Here is a 14,612-nt window from a genome sequence, read left to right as displayed (position 1 = left end):
GTTCATGAGAGCGCACTCCTTCACAGCTGGTAGAGGCTTCTTGTCCTGTGTGACTCATTCATCTCTTTTAAAAGCTTCCTAGGCAGTTCATCCGATGTGCTGGAAGCCTTCCTTTTGATCTCTTCACGTTGCATGGCTATCACTATGGAGAGCACACAGGATATCCACTGGTTTTCTCATGACTGGTGTCACTATCAGAGCATCCGACTCTCCAAGGACATCCTTTGCACCGCTTCATTGTTCGTTTGTAATTTGTTAAAGCCTACTGACACCATTATTTCTCTAGGGCTCTTTGGATGAGAGGTAATCAAATCTGATGCTCCAAAGCCTGCCTGAATCAGCTTAAAATGCAGTTGAGAAATGTTTTGTAAAATAAATGCAATACCATATTGTTGATTTGTGTTTTTCTAAGTCAGTGTATGACCCCCAGGGATCCATTTCTGTCTGAGTTTGACCCTGCTGTTTTGGATGCCCCTGAGCTTCAGTTCTTCAGATTCTGATATAGTTCACCATGTATCATCATCAGAAGAGTATTATTGCTAACAAGGTAAACCTTCATATCCGAGAGAAGTTGGGGTCAATTCAAAACCCTGCCTATTGTCTCAAACGCCATCTGTCTGTCTTATTCTCTCCCTGTTCAGTTCTGCATCCAGCTCATTGTCCGAGCATCATGTCAAGTCAAAGTATATGTACTTGTGGACCACGCCTCTGATAGAGCCTGAACAGTACTCATTCTTCATCCATTTGGTTTTTCCACTGTGGATAGTTGCACAAAATCTCTTCTCTGATCTCACATCTTGTTTTAGGAGCCTCTTTGGTTCAGGGCTTAAACATGTAAGCAAGATCATCTAGTGCTAGGTATCAACAGAGGCTGCCTACTGCTGCTGCAACACTCCCAAGTGTAGCCCAAACCAGATTTAAATGTAATTGAAAAATATTTAGCAAAAGAATAAAAATACGGTAAAACAGATAACATTGCATTTTAAAACTCAACATGTGCACAGCTCCACTTCCATTTGAGTTGGATGCTGTTGGCTAGGCTTTGGTATCCTGATGATGTATCTGTTTCCTTTCTTTGTGTAAGTCCTACACATGTGTCATATTCTTATCACAATAATACTTGTGTTTCTGCTTTTGCTCATCACCCAAATACTGTCTGCTGTGCTTCTATTTTGCTCCCTGTTCCAGATTTTCTCACATTAGTTTAGTAGATAATGCTTTCCTACTTTTTTCATTCTGACCCTTCTGAATAAAATATACTCTTTTCCAGCTGTGTGGACCCTGTTCCACCAAGGCTTGGTAATACCTGCAAGGTCAAATTTGCTTATGTTAAATATCGAGTTAATCTTTTTTTGTTACCTGTACCTTGTGTGTATATATATATATATATTTGTATATTGATTATGGAAACTATTGGTTTTATTACTGACACTTTTTTCAAATGTATTCCTCCTTCAACCTTCCTTGTAGCCAAGAATAGAAAAGGAGGAGGGGGACCTGGAGCTCTGACAGACACACCCTCCACACCTGACAGGCCGCGCAGAGAAGGGAGAGAAGTGTATTCTTTGCATTTTGCTTGGGGCTAAGCTTGGTAATTGTAATTACACAGTGTTCAGTTTGGAGTTTTTTGTGTTTTTACCATTTACGTTGTTGTATTTAATGTTTTCTGGGCTCTACTTATTTAATTCTGCCTTGGTTCATATACATCTTCCCGACTGTCAAAATTCTTTATTTTCATTTTATCATATGTATTGTTTATTATAGAATATTCTTTTATGTTGATATACCACAAATTGTTTGGTCTTTTTTCCACTCATTGAACATCTATTTTTATTTCTTATAGATTGCTTCTGTATAAATGCTTTGTGAAAAATTGTTGCTTAGGTTTTCAGATAAACAAATATGTTACATGAAGTTTAACTTTTCATTTTAGGCCACCTTGAAGATGCTGTTGGATCATCTCAAATTAGTGGCTTCTTTTCATGAAGTAAATAAGATGACCTGTCAGAATTTGGCAGTGTGTTTTGGGCCTGTATTGCTGAGTCAAAGGCAAGAGACTTCACCTCATAATCACAGAGTCTTTACTGATTCCAAAGAACTTGCAAGTGCTCTGGATTTCAAAAAACACATTGAGGTTCTTCATTACTTACTCCAGCTGTGGCCAGGTAGTAAATTTATTGAAAAATTTTCTAGTTTATTAACAATATGGTGAGAAGTTATTGAATTGTAAAATATATGCCAGTCTTATTTTTAAGGCTCTTTGGACCTTTCAGCTCTGAAATTCAATGATTCTATGGCATTCCTCCGTATTCTTTGCCCAGTACTTGGCAAACGGGCCCTCAGTCAATATCTGTTAATTGATTCATTTGATTGCAACATAAATGTTAAGGCCATTTGCAAAACTGGCTTTTTTACAACTGTTTTTGTTTTGTTTTGTTCATTGTGTTTCATTCAGTGCCTTCTTGTGGTGTGGAGAGAATGCTGAATTCTCTGAGTTGGAAAGTCCAATGAGGATGTCATGGAATATTATGGAAAGAGAGATAGAGAATCTGAGTTTGAGTTCAACCCCTGCCACTTAACTTTTGAAGAATTGATGTACAAGGTGTCAGGCAGGATGCCTTAAAGTGCAGAGAAATCCTTGATTTAGGACTTTAAAATAAAATGAAAATTTACAAAAAATACATATTGAGTTGGTAAAGTGAATCAGTGTTTTTTAATAGAAACTTTTTATCCACTGTGTTTATAGTCATCATTTTTTTAACTTTTTAAAGTGGAATTGATTGTTTAAATTATGAATCAAATTGCTTTATACTGCATTCTTATAGATCTTAATGTAGATATACAATTTAAACTTGAAGGAACCTTTGTGCTTAGAAACCCCATACTTTCTCATGCAAATCTACACAAAGCCCTTGAGGGGAATCAAGGCAAATGAGGGCAAATAAGGAGAACAGAAGAGAATGAAATGAGGATTAGAAGGAAACATGTCAGCTCTTTATCCAGGTCGTGAACTGGGTCATCTTCTATTTTCCATATAAACTGTTTAGTTTGATAATCTCATCAGCTCCCATGGTTTCCCTGGCTGCCACTCTCCAGATGATTCCCATGTCTACATATCCCATCCTCATTGCCTTCCTCCTCTCTTGTTCCCCATCAGCAGCTCTCTTTCAGACATCTCCAACTGGATGTCAAGCTGGATGATCTCAGGAAATATTTTCCCCTAAATCCTGGCCCCTTCATAACTTCCCCCCTGGCACCTAGGCCTAGGAGCTGAATTTCTTCCGTCTCTTCACATATGACTCCCACCCCAGGGCAGGCTTTTGTACCCTCACACCTAGGCTGAGGCCCTTGACTTCTGGCTGGGTTCTGCCTAAAGGGCTTCCCCACTCTACTTCCTCTTCCACTGAGTTACCAAAATCTGATCATGCTGCCCCTCCTGCTCAGCCATCTCCAGGTCATCACCAGGACCACTTATAAAATGCTCTGTGTGGCATTAAAGCCCTGCACCACCTGGCCCCTGCCTAGGCTTCTTATACTTTACTCCTCCTTATACTCTGGGATCACATGACACTCGTTTGATTCTACTTTTCCATGACTGACCCCATCCCCAGCATTTTCTCTTCCACACCGCCACCTCCTGGCTTCCCTGACCTTCTCCGTAATTCCTCTCCAATCTCATCTTTTTCCAGGAAGCCTTTCTTGGCTTGTTTCTCTCCTCCTGCACCTCTACTGCTGGTACCTTCTCTCTGAAATCATCTTCCATCTAGCCTTTATTTATCTTGTTTGCACTTGCTTGTTTACATGTTGTCTTTCCTCCCCTGAGATTCTGAGCTCCTGGAGGCCAGAGGGTGTGTTTTTACCTTTCTTTAGCCCAGTACCTGGCACATGGGGGCAGCTAGGTGGTGCAGTGGACAGAGCACCAGTGCAGGAGTCAGGAGGACCTAGTTCAAATCTCACCTCAGACACTTGACACTCACTAGCTGTGTGACCTTGGGCAAGTCACTTAAACCCATTTGCCTCATCCTGGGTCATCTCCAGTCATCCTGATGAATATCTGGTCACTGGATTCAGATGGCTCTGGAGAAGTGAGGCTGGTGACCTGCACAGTGCTCCCTCGCTCAAAACAAAGTCACGTGCAAGTCATGTCATTATTTGTCTGATGGCATGCTCTTCTTTGGCATCAAAGGATGAACACACACACCTGGCACATGGTAAGTGCTTAATAAATGACCTTGACAGACTGAAATGAGTGTCATAGGATCCTGGTTCCCATGGAAGGAGCCTTGGAAGCCATCTTCTTTAATCCATCTATTTTACAAATAAGAAAACTGAGGTCCAAAACACTAAAGTGATTTTTTTCTAAAGTTGCACAGTCAGTAGACAGCAGAGCCTGAATTCAAGTCTGATCTCCTGACATCAGATCAGAAACACTTTCCATCAAGTCCCCCATTGGCTCTTCTTTATTCTTGTAATGCTTTCTTTCCCTCTCTGCCCTCCAATCCCTTTGAAATCCTGTCCTTGAGAGCCCAAATCAGATGTCAGCAGCCCTCCTTTATCCTCTCCTCCAAGGTAAGGATAATAATCTTTCCTTCCTCAGACTTTCTATTTCACTTCATACCTCTCTGTTACACTAATTTCATGTTATATTCCCCTTCTGAATTGTTAATTCAGTGAAAACAGGGATTGTATCTTATTTAAATTTCATGCATTCCAGTGGCATAGCACAATGCTTTTCACAGAAAAAGTGCTAAAGAAGTCTTTGTTGAATTGAGTTAAGTTGAGTGTGTTAAATCCATGACATTGTCATAGAGAGAAATAGTCAGCACTGAATCAGCTACTGAGTCAAAGCAAATTATTTCAGTAAATGAAGGATTTCTTCCACACCTACAGTGTGGGCCTTGGTTCTGGATGCATCATATGATTATCTTTGATGTGCATTTTATTTTGTTTGAATTTTACTTTCCTGCTTAGATATGAAGAGAGAAAAGTTTAAATTTCATTTATCATTGCCCTTAGCTATTTTTAATCTGCTCTGGAGCAAGAAAATAATATAGAATCTTGGAATTGGAAGGGAGTTCAAAGATTGTTTCATCCAGTCCCCTGCCTGATGCATAATCCATTCTACATCATTTCTGACCAGCCTTCATTAAACCTCTTCTTGAACAATTTCAGTGAGGGAAAACTCTCAATGTTGAGAAGCAGGGGAGCATTTCAGACATTTCAGTCAAATCTGATTTTTAGAACCTCCATATATTCAATTGAAATCTGATTCCTTATAACTTCTACTCTGGTTCTAGTTCTGCCCTCTGGAACTACACACAGAAGTAAGTGCCCTCTCTTTTCCACATGAAAGCCCTCCATTGATGTGAAGATAGTTACCATATAGCTCCCAAGTCTTATTGAAGCTAGACAATTGACCTTGGTTTTATCACATTACAAGCATTTTAAACTTTATCTTTTTGACCTTGATTAATTTTCAGTGAGAGGCAGATTTGGGGTATTTTAAGGAAGGCTGGATTACCATTTGTCTTTACTTCTTTCATTTTCCTCATATCTAAATGAAATGCTAAGAACCTATTGTGCTGAAGTAGAAAACTTGAATGTGAATACAATATAAAAGTCAAGAAATGTTAAGCTTACATTTTTCAAATTTAACTACTGTATTTTGAACTTTTTTCAGCAACCCTTAAATGTGTAGTATAGGTAGTTTAACACTTCTATGACAACAAAAGCTTTTAATGTGTATTTAAATTTAGAAAGTCTTTTCTTGTATCTAATAGGAATTACTGTTGAACAATAGAAAATCTGTAGCAACAAACATAAGAAATCTGTGAAATTGATACTCTGAGGTTAGTATCACTTTTAAGAAACATACATTTTAACTTTACAATATAGAACATAAAATAGATTATTCTTCTAGATTTTTTCATATGTAAGAATAGATAATTAGGTAGGCTATTTGTATGGGGCATAGGGTAAAGCCTTAATTACTATCATCAAGCAAAAATGAACACAGAAGTTGCACCTGAAAATTAGAGAGAGTAGAGACACAAGGAAGAGTTTTTAGACACAAAAATGGTTGTGGTTGATTGGACCATCAACCAGAAGATAGGAACATTAATGGAATGGTGTGGTTATATGTCAGCATATCAGTAATGTTTAGAGAGATAGCATTTGTGTCATGGATGGAGAGCTGAACTCAGAGCCAAGAAGACTGAGTTCAAGCCCTGCCTCTGACCTGTGCTTGCTGGCTGTGTGACAGGACACATCACTTTACCTTTTATGGCTGAGCAGGTCCAAATCTGTGTCAGTAAAGGGAGTCCATTGATGGGGACTCCCTTCACCAATAGAATCACAAGGCCAGTCTCTGTCCTAATTAAAATGGATTCATGGTAACCAGTAATGCAGCTAAGTTTAGAAGTTAAAAATAAACTTATTTTCAGTTATTTAATACTTCCACAGTCTGCTGAGAAAACAGAAAAATTATCAATGTGTTCTCTTAGAACAGTTCTTTCTGCATTTCACTGTAGGTCTGGAAAACTTGAACCTAAGGAGTGTTTATATAGCCCTTCAGTTTCCTTATTTTGCACAACTGCAAACAAGTAGTCATTGTTCATTTTGAGAGTGTAAAGTTGGTGTGTTTTCATTAACTCGTGGCCCCTTCATCTTAATGGAGTGTGGTGTAAACAGAACGACCTTTGTTGAAGTAAAATAATATAGTGGACAGCTTTTACCCTGACAACATTTTAAAATAAGGTCATGACTTTCCATACTGAAAAATAATGTAGAAATGTTTTAGTTTATTGTGCCTTAAGAGGCAGACAAGGAATGCCTCAGTTACAATTTCATGAAGTGTTGTGGAATATTCTTGAGAATGTTAGATATTTAGTCAGAATGAGAAAATAAAATATCTGTACTGTTTACAGGCAATAAAGGAAGACTATTAGTAGCTTATGCGGTATAATCAAAATCAGGTAACAAATGATCAAGTGTGACTTAAGTGCATTTTACCAAAGAATTGGGATTTGGGCTGCTTCAGTAAAGTTAGTTATGACACAGCTCCTAATAAAGTGCCCACCGCTGGGCCACAAGCTCTTAGAGGGGATTTCAGATGCCTCTGGCTAGTCCAGACGTTTGCTGAAGAAGGAACTTTTTCTTTCTTCCTTTTTTGGGGGTACCAGTCAGTATGCCATGCCTGCTTTCTGCTGCAGCATTAGCGTAGAAGAAACTTCTAGATTACATGCTTTTGGAACTGTAACTAGATAATGATTAACTTACAAGTAAGTTAATCAACACTTGGAAGTGCTTGTTTCATTTTAATGAGGCCTCTTCATCTAGCATGGACCTGCACCACTGGCTTTTGTCACTAATCTTGATGACATCTGATGATGACAGAAGAATAATCATGGAATGTTTTCCTCTTATGTTTTGCATGTTTTAATGCATGCTTGTAGTTTAGTCTTAAATGGCTAATCTTTTAGCTCTGTTTGTTTTTAGAGTCCCCATTGGATTACTATCACTAAAAGTAAATGTATTGTTTGTTCTAGTGCAACGTTTAAATGTCAAAGAATCAACAGACGCTTTGTTCCCAGAGCAGAAACCTCTGAATTGTTTGAGACGGAAGAAGCAGCGACCACAGATGTTGAACTTGAGTGGCCTGGAGGAGTCAGGAGTGCTTAGGCCGCGGCAAGCCCGATTGGATAGCCCCCTGAGTAATCGGTACGCAGGAGACTGGAGCAGTTGTGGAGAAAACTACTTTATTAACCTGAAAGAAAATGTGAATGAAGTAGATTATGATGACGTTCCTTCAGAAGACACTGAAAGTGGGGAAGATTGCAGCAAAGCCGATGGGCCTGATAAAGTAGTTGAACAGCCAAAGTCCATTTCCCAAGAGTGTGCATTCCAAACGTACTTGGCAGTGCAGACAATAGATTCTTCAATGGATCGAAAAGTTAATCTCAGAGATTTACAAGAAAGTATTGATATTTTAATTGGAAATCTGGAGCGTGAGCTCAACAAGAACAAACTCAATATAAGTGTTTGATTATTAGGGATGCTTTGTGTGATATCCCTCTGGTTCCTCCTCCTGACGATGTTTACCACAATTTTAATACCTTCTAATAATTCCTGCTTAAATTATGTGGTACATCTATCTAGACATTCCATTCATCGGCCTAAGTTTCTGCTCACTACAAAGTTATTCTGGGGTCAAAGATAACCTAAACTTTCTGTGAATAAATTAGTTCTATTTCTTAACAGATATTATGGATATTGATGAGAATGCACTTATTCATAAATGTTATCTGAGATTAGCCCCTGTCACATTGTGCTTTGTGGAAGTAACCCACCATTTTCCTGAAGCATTACAACTGAAACAGACATTCCTTTTGGAGGAGAAGAGCATTTCAACTGCTTCGCCAGTATTTGGCAGCAAAAATTGATCTAGATTGATTCACTATTGGGTGTCACATTTCATTTGCAATGCAAAAGCTGCTATGATAAAAAAATCTTTTATAAATAAAAGTTAAATTGTATAAATATTAATGTATTCCTGTATTAACATTTTCAGTAATTATTTAAAAGTGCAAAAATGAAATATTTTTCTAACCCAAAAAGTTTGTGTATATTTATATAAGTACATATATGTATAGTTATTTGGAAGGGGCACCAAATAGTCAGTTGTGTCATAAAAGAAATATGTTGTGAGGCCAAAATTAGAATTTACTCCAAAATATACTCTTTTCAGGAGATTTATAAAGTAGAACTTGAAAGAGGAATTTGTGTAGAAAGTTGTGCCAAAAATGACAGAATGATAGTTATCATTCATAACTTTCCTAAATAGATATTTATCTCCAGCATTTCATTGAGAGATCAACTATGACACAGTAAAGATATTTTCTGATTGAATTGTAAATAACTTACATTTGAAATTTCCTGGTTATTTAAAAGAATTTGTAGGGTAGTTGAATTTCAGCTTTGGGTTTTATTTTCTTCTATTCTCTCATCTTGATGTTGAGAATTCAAGAATTGCCTAGAATTAATCTTAAAAACTATGACAGACTTGCTGAGAACTCAATTCTTGTCATTTCTGTGCATTTTTAGAAATTCAGCTTGGTGTTTATTTATTTACATTAGTGCATGTACACACTGACAATGTTACCCCTTTTTTCCTGAAGGAATCTTGTACATCCTATGCTTTATTGGTTTTCATTAACTTATTTTGCCTTCATGAATCCAGAAAACAGTTACTACAATGATTACAATTATATTTTGAAATGTAAATGTAGTTTGAAAACTTTTATCCAGCAAATCAAAGTGTATTTTTTTAAACTTTTGTATTTAGAGATTATGTATTTTTAAAATTACAGGCAAATAAAGTTTGATTTGCCAGTGAGTCTTCAAAGCCTTATAACCATTCACAAATTCTCTATATTTTCAACATTGAAATAATTGGTCACATGTTCTTATGAGATGTACCTTGGTAATCATAAACCTTGCTTCTTATTTGGGAATCATAGAATTTTTAATATCAGATAAACTGGGCTATTTTTGTAACCAAGTCATCATTTTTAACATATTATCAAGAAATCCCTGATTGCGTTGTCTGCATATATTAAATAAACATTCGAGGAAACATTCTATTAAATGCTCTACAAAAAGATTATTCTGTTCTCTTTATTTTTATTTACAGTACATAATGTGAATTAAGCTTTTTCAGAACTGTGAAACTTCACCATTTAAAAAAATTACAAAGTACATTTTAAAGATGACAATTTAAGTGTTTGATCCTGTGTTAGTGTATTGTTACAGTTTTTGAAAATTTCAAAATATTTTCATTCTAAATTTTTCCCTGGAAAATTATTTGAATGAATTTTAAGTGTTCATTATGTTTTTTAAATAAGTGGAAAAGTCTGTGACACCTCCATCATCCAGATCTTCTTAAAAACAATAGTACTTCGTTTATCCAGTATTGTCAGGGAATGAAGTAAGTTAGATAATCCAAATAAGTAAATTTCCTTTGAAAAAGGCCAAAACTTGTATTTTAACTATTTTGGGTAGAAAATTTTCTAAAATTGATTACCTGCCTTTTATTAAAAGAGAAATTGGACCATCAGTTAACATTTATTAAATGCCTACTATGTGCCCAGCACTGTGCTAAGCACTGGGGACACAAAAAGAGACAAAAGACAATCTCTGTGTGCAGACCAGTGAGGGAGATGGTATGCAGAAAAACTGCAAACAATACACAGAATAAATAGAGAATAGTTAAGAGATACTAGGCACCTGAATTAAGAGGGATTGGGAAAGGCTCCTTGTAGAAAATGGAATTTTAGCTAGGACTTAGGGAAGCTAGGCAAGGCCTATTGCCTTCAGTAGGTGGAATTGAGGGAGAACATTGCAGGTATGGGGGACAGTCGGGCAAAATGCCCAGAGCCAAGAGATGGAGAGTGCTTTTCATAGAACAGCCAGGTAGCCTGTGTCGCTGAATCCAAAAAGTATGGGTCAATGAGTAAAGCCATGAGATGACTGGAAAGGTTGGAGGGGACTAGGCTTTGAAGAATTTTGAATACCAAACATCATTTTACGTTTGATCCTGGAGGCAATAGGGAGCTGCTGGAGTTCAGCAAGTAGAGGAGTGACATGATTAGACTTATACTGTAGAAAATCACTTTAGTGACTGAACGAAGGATGGATTGGAGTGGAGAGAGGCTTGAGGGAGAGGCAGATGCACCACGCAGTAATCCATACGTGAAGTGGTGAGGGCATGGACCAGATTGGGGGCAGTGTCAAAAGAGAGAAGGGGATTTGAGATGTTGAAAAGGTGAAACTGATGGGCATTGACAATAGATTAGATATGGGGGGAGGGGAGCAGTAAGAGACAGTGAGGAGCTGAGGATGACTCCTATATTGTGAGCCTGAGAGATTAGAAGGATAATGTTTCTCTTTATAGTAATAATGAAGGTAGGAGGTAGGGAAGGTTTAGGGAGAAAGATGAGTTCTGGTTTGGACATGTTGAGTTTAAGATGTCTATTGAACATCCAGTTCTAGATGTCTGAAAGGCAGGTGGAGATGAGAGATTTGAGGTCAGCGGAGAGGTTTGGCAGGATAGGTAGATTTAAGAATCAGCATAGAGCTCGTAAATATTTCCATGGAAGCTGAGAAGATCATCAAGTGGAGTGGGGCCTTAGGACGGAACTCCTGAGGTTACAGTGAGAGGGTGTGATCTAGATGAGGATCCATCAAAGGAGGAACAGCCAGATGCTCCATCAGATAGACAGGAGGAGAACTAGGAGAAAGTGGTGTTCTGAAAACAGAGGAGGGACGTGACCAGCAGTGTCAAAGACTACAGAGAGGTCAAGGGAATGAGGATTGACAAAAAAGGCCATTGGAATTGGCAGTTAAAGAGTTCGTTTATAACTTTGGAGGAAACCTTTCTGGTGGAATGATAAGGTCACAAGGGGGTTAGGAAGAGAAAGTAGAAGAACCTATTAGAAAAGAGCAGAAGAGCTAGAAGACTTTAGCGGGAATGGAAGGATTTTTTCAGGATAGAGGAGATAGGCATTGTTTGTAGACAGTAGGGCATGAGCCAGGATACGGGGAGAAACTGAAAATGAATCTGTTGGAAAAGATGGGATGGAATGGGATCACTTGAACAAGTAGAAGGATTAGCCTTAGGAATGTGAGACAAGGGTGAAGGGGGAGAGAGTGTAAGGTCTCTTAGTGACAGGAGATGAGGAAGAAGGAACTTATGATTGGCCTTTTTTTTTTTCCTGTAAAATATGAGTTTCTCAGTTGAGAAAGTGAGGAGAGGGGAAACCACTGGATTTCGAGGAGGGATGGAAAGATTAGGGAAAGCTGTTGTAGGGACTGGAATAGTGAGTATAGAAGGATAGATTGCCTAGCAGTAGTGAGGCCCCCGTTGAGGCTATGTAACAAATTTATAGTAGACCCACAAGCCAGAATGGTTGTGTGATTACCACATAGTAAACAATTGTTGCTTCTAATTTTTCTCTTGCCCCCCCCCCCCCAGCAACCTCTTGCAATCTAGCTTCTTATTAGAACTGAAATTTTTCTTTATAAAATTAGTGACCAAAGTTAATGGTCTTTTCTCTGTCCTCATCCTTCTTGACCTATCTTTTGCATTTGGTTCTCTCCTCTCCTGGGTGCCATCTCCTTTCTGGAATTCTGTGACACTGCACTCTCTTACTTTTCTTACTTGTCTAACCATTCCTTCTCACTGTCTTTTACTTGATTATCATCCATGTCCTTTCCCCTTACTGTTGCTATTTTACCTCAAGGTTCTGTCCTGGGTGCTATTTTTCTGTCTTCTCTCTATACTGTATCACTTGGTGACTTTTATCAGTTTCCATGTTTTCAGCCCTAGACTTGTAAATCAAGCACTAGACTCTTTCCTGAACTCTAGCCACACATCACCGACTGCCTGATACACATTAGAACTGAATATCCCACAGGCATTTCAAATTTAAAACACCTAAAATAGAACTCATCTTTCCCTCCAAATGTTTCTCCAGTGTATCTTTTCAGCCACCCAGGTATTCAGCCTTGGTTTTTATCCTTGACTTTTCACTCTTAACCCTTTATATCTGTTTGCCAGATCTTGCCTATTCTGCCTTTACAACATCTCACATTCATCCCCTTCTCTATACTCGATACAGCCACCTCCTTAGATTTGAACCTCATTACCTCTTACCTGAACTATTGAAATAGCAGTAGTCTTTTGGTTCTATGTCTCTCTACCTAAAGTGTCTATCCTACTTATTCCATCCTCTGCACAGTTACCAGAGTAATTTTTCCTAAAGTGTAAATCTGAACATGTCATGCCTTCTCTCAGTATCCCTCAGTGGCTTTCTGTTACCTTTAGGATCAAATATAAACTGCTCTGCTCGGTCTTTAGAATCCCTGGCCCTATCTTACCTCTCCAGTTTTATTATACACCATTTCTTTCTCTTCTTGAGCTCAATTGTACAGTCAAACTGCTGCCTCACTCTTCCTCATACATGGCACTCCATCTTCTATCCCTTTGTCTTTTCACTGGCTGTTGCCTCTGCCTGGACTTAACCCCCTCCTTCAAGCCTCAACTCAAGTGCCACTTTGATCCTTGCTTTTTTTGTCCTTTTACCTCAAAATCATCTGTGTCTTGTGTGTGTGGTCATTCGTGTATATACATGTAATCTCCCCTGATTAAATGTAAGTTCCTTGAGAGCAAGGACTATTTAATTTCCCCTTTGTGTTTCCCCTTTGTTAGTGTCTAGTATAGTGCTTGGCATCTAGTAGGTACTTAATCTGTGTGCATTGGTGGTTGATTATCTAAACTTTGCCTCTCCCTTGGAACCTAGTGAGTAATTGGTACTTATTTATTGTTTACTGTAGGGATTAATTTTCTTATGGACAAGGTCATAGTTGTGAACATTCATTAATATGATCTGTTGTTGATAGTTGCATCTCAGCTTGACGCACTGGCCCAGGATCTCCCACCATGGCATACTCTCATCAGAGAAGGTGCTGTGCTCTGTGAGCAAAGCAGAATTGTAGTAGTTCAAAAGAAACCTGAGATGAGCAAATTTAGACAATCCACCCCAAATGTTCACATAAACTATTTGTGCTTGGCCTGTGGTAGAACATTCCGAACTTGTATTGGTCTGATCAGCCACAGTCAGACACACTGTAACTTGACTCTAGCACAGAGATGTCATTTTGGTCCTTTTTGAAAATGGACAACAACCATATAGCAATGCTCTCAGGCTCTTGACATTTGCAAGGCAGATGGCCCTCATACCAAATAACACCATATTGCCATGCTCTGTGAGTTTTTGCATGTGCTTTTTGTAAGTTTACTTCCTATCCCTGCATTTCCAATTACTTCCTGCTGCTTTCAGTTTACTTAGCATCCCTTTCATTAGTTGGCCGCTGGTAATGTGCTAAGAAGTTGAATAACCAGGCTTGTTAAAATAGTGTATAAAGTAAGAGAAACATAGAGGCAGTGATTAAGAGCTTTAAAAGACTACTCTGAGAGTAAAGTTCATGAGCGCTAAGACATCAGTCATTGCACTCAACAGGCACTTATTGAGAGGTGACTGTGCCTTGCATTGTGCTGAGCCCAGAAAATATAAAGAACAAAACTCCAGCCCATCCTTGGTGACATCTGTTTTGATCTCCCCCCCCCACTTTTTATTCTTGACTGTGTTGCCGTTACTAGATAAGTGGAACCTGCATGAATATGTATTTATTATAATATAGTTTTAAAAATACTTCATATTTATTGAAATAATTTATAATCCTTCTTAGGTTTGAGTACTTGTCCTGATATGCCCAAGTAGTCAGGTACATTTTCAATTGGAGACCAAAAGCAGGAGGAAAATTGTACCTTTTTCAAGAGTTATTTCAATAAGTAATCTAACCCCTTTTCACAAATTTCATGTTATGCAGACTTACAATTCTGGAAGGGTAAATATGTATGATACTGTAGCCTAAAAATGTTCTCACATCATTATCTAGAGAGGTAGGCAAATGTTTGTCATTGGGCATTTTTCATGCATCAGATAGTATTCTTTCAGTTTGTTTTTTGGTAAAACGAAATGAGAGTCCATTTA

General features: G+C 38.2%; 1 protein-coding gene across 5 annotated transcripts in view; it reads left to right on the top strand.

Annotated features, from left to right (window-relative positions):
* SYDE2 (synapse defective Rho GTPase homolog 2) overlaps window positions 1-9,661 on the top strand; it is an 86,746-nt gene extending 77,085 nt beyond the window's left edge. Inside the window, exons 6-8 of one of the 5 annotated variants that reach the window (XM_072648916.1) lie at window positions 1,934-2,165; window positions 5,781-5,849; window positions 7,548-7,636. In XM_072648916.1, coding sequence (XP_072505017.1) covers window positions 1,934-2,165; window positions 5,781-5,800 — 252 coding nt within the window. In that variant the 3' untranslated portion in view covers window positions 5,801-5,849; window positions 7,548-7,636. Of the gene's footprint in view, window positions 1-1,933; window positions 2,166-2,455; window positions 2,682-5,780; window positions 5,850-6,926; window positions 6,975-7,547 lie in introns of those variants that run through there. The other 4 variants (XM_072648915.1, XM_072648917.1, XM_072648913.1 and 1 more) reach the window with 4 other exon arrangements.
* The last annotated feature ends 4,951 nt before the right edge of the window (window positions 9,662-14,612 follow it).

This window comes from Notamacropus eugenii, chromosome 2 (genome assembly GCF_028372415.1).
Source record: "Notamacropus eugenii isolate mMacEug1 chromosome 2, mMacEug1.pri_v2, whole genome shotgun sequence".
Lineage (NCBI taxonomy): Eukaryota > Metazoa > Chordata > Mammalia > Diprotodontia > Macropodidae > Notamacropus > Notamacropus eugenii.
This window is presented reverse-complemented; position numbering and strand designations above follow the sequence as displayed.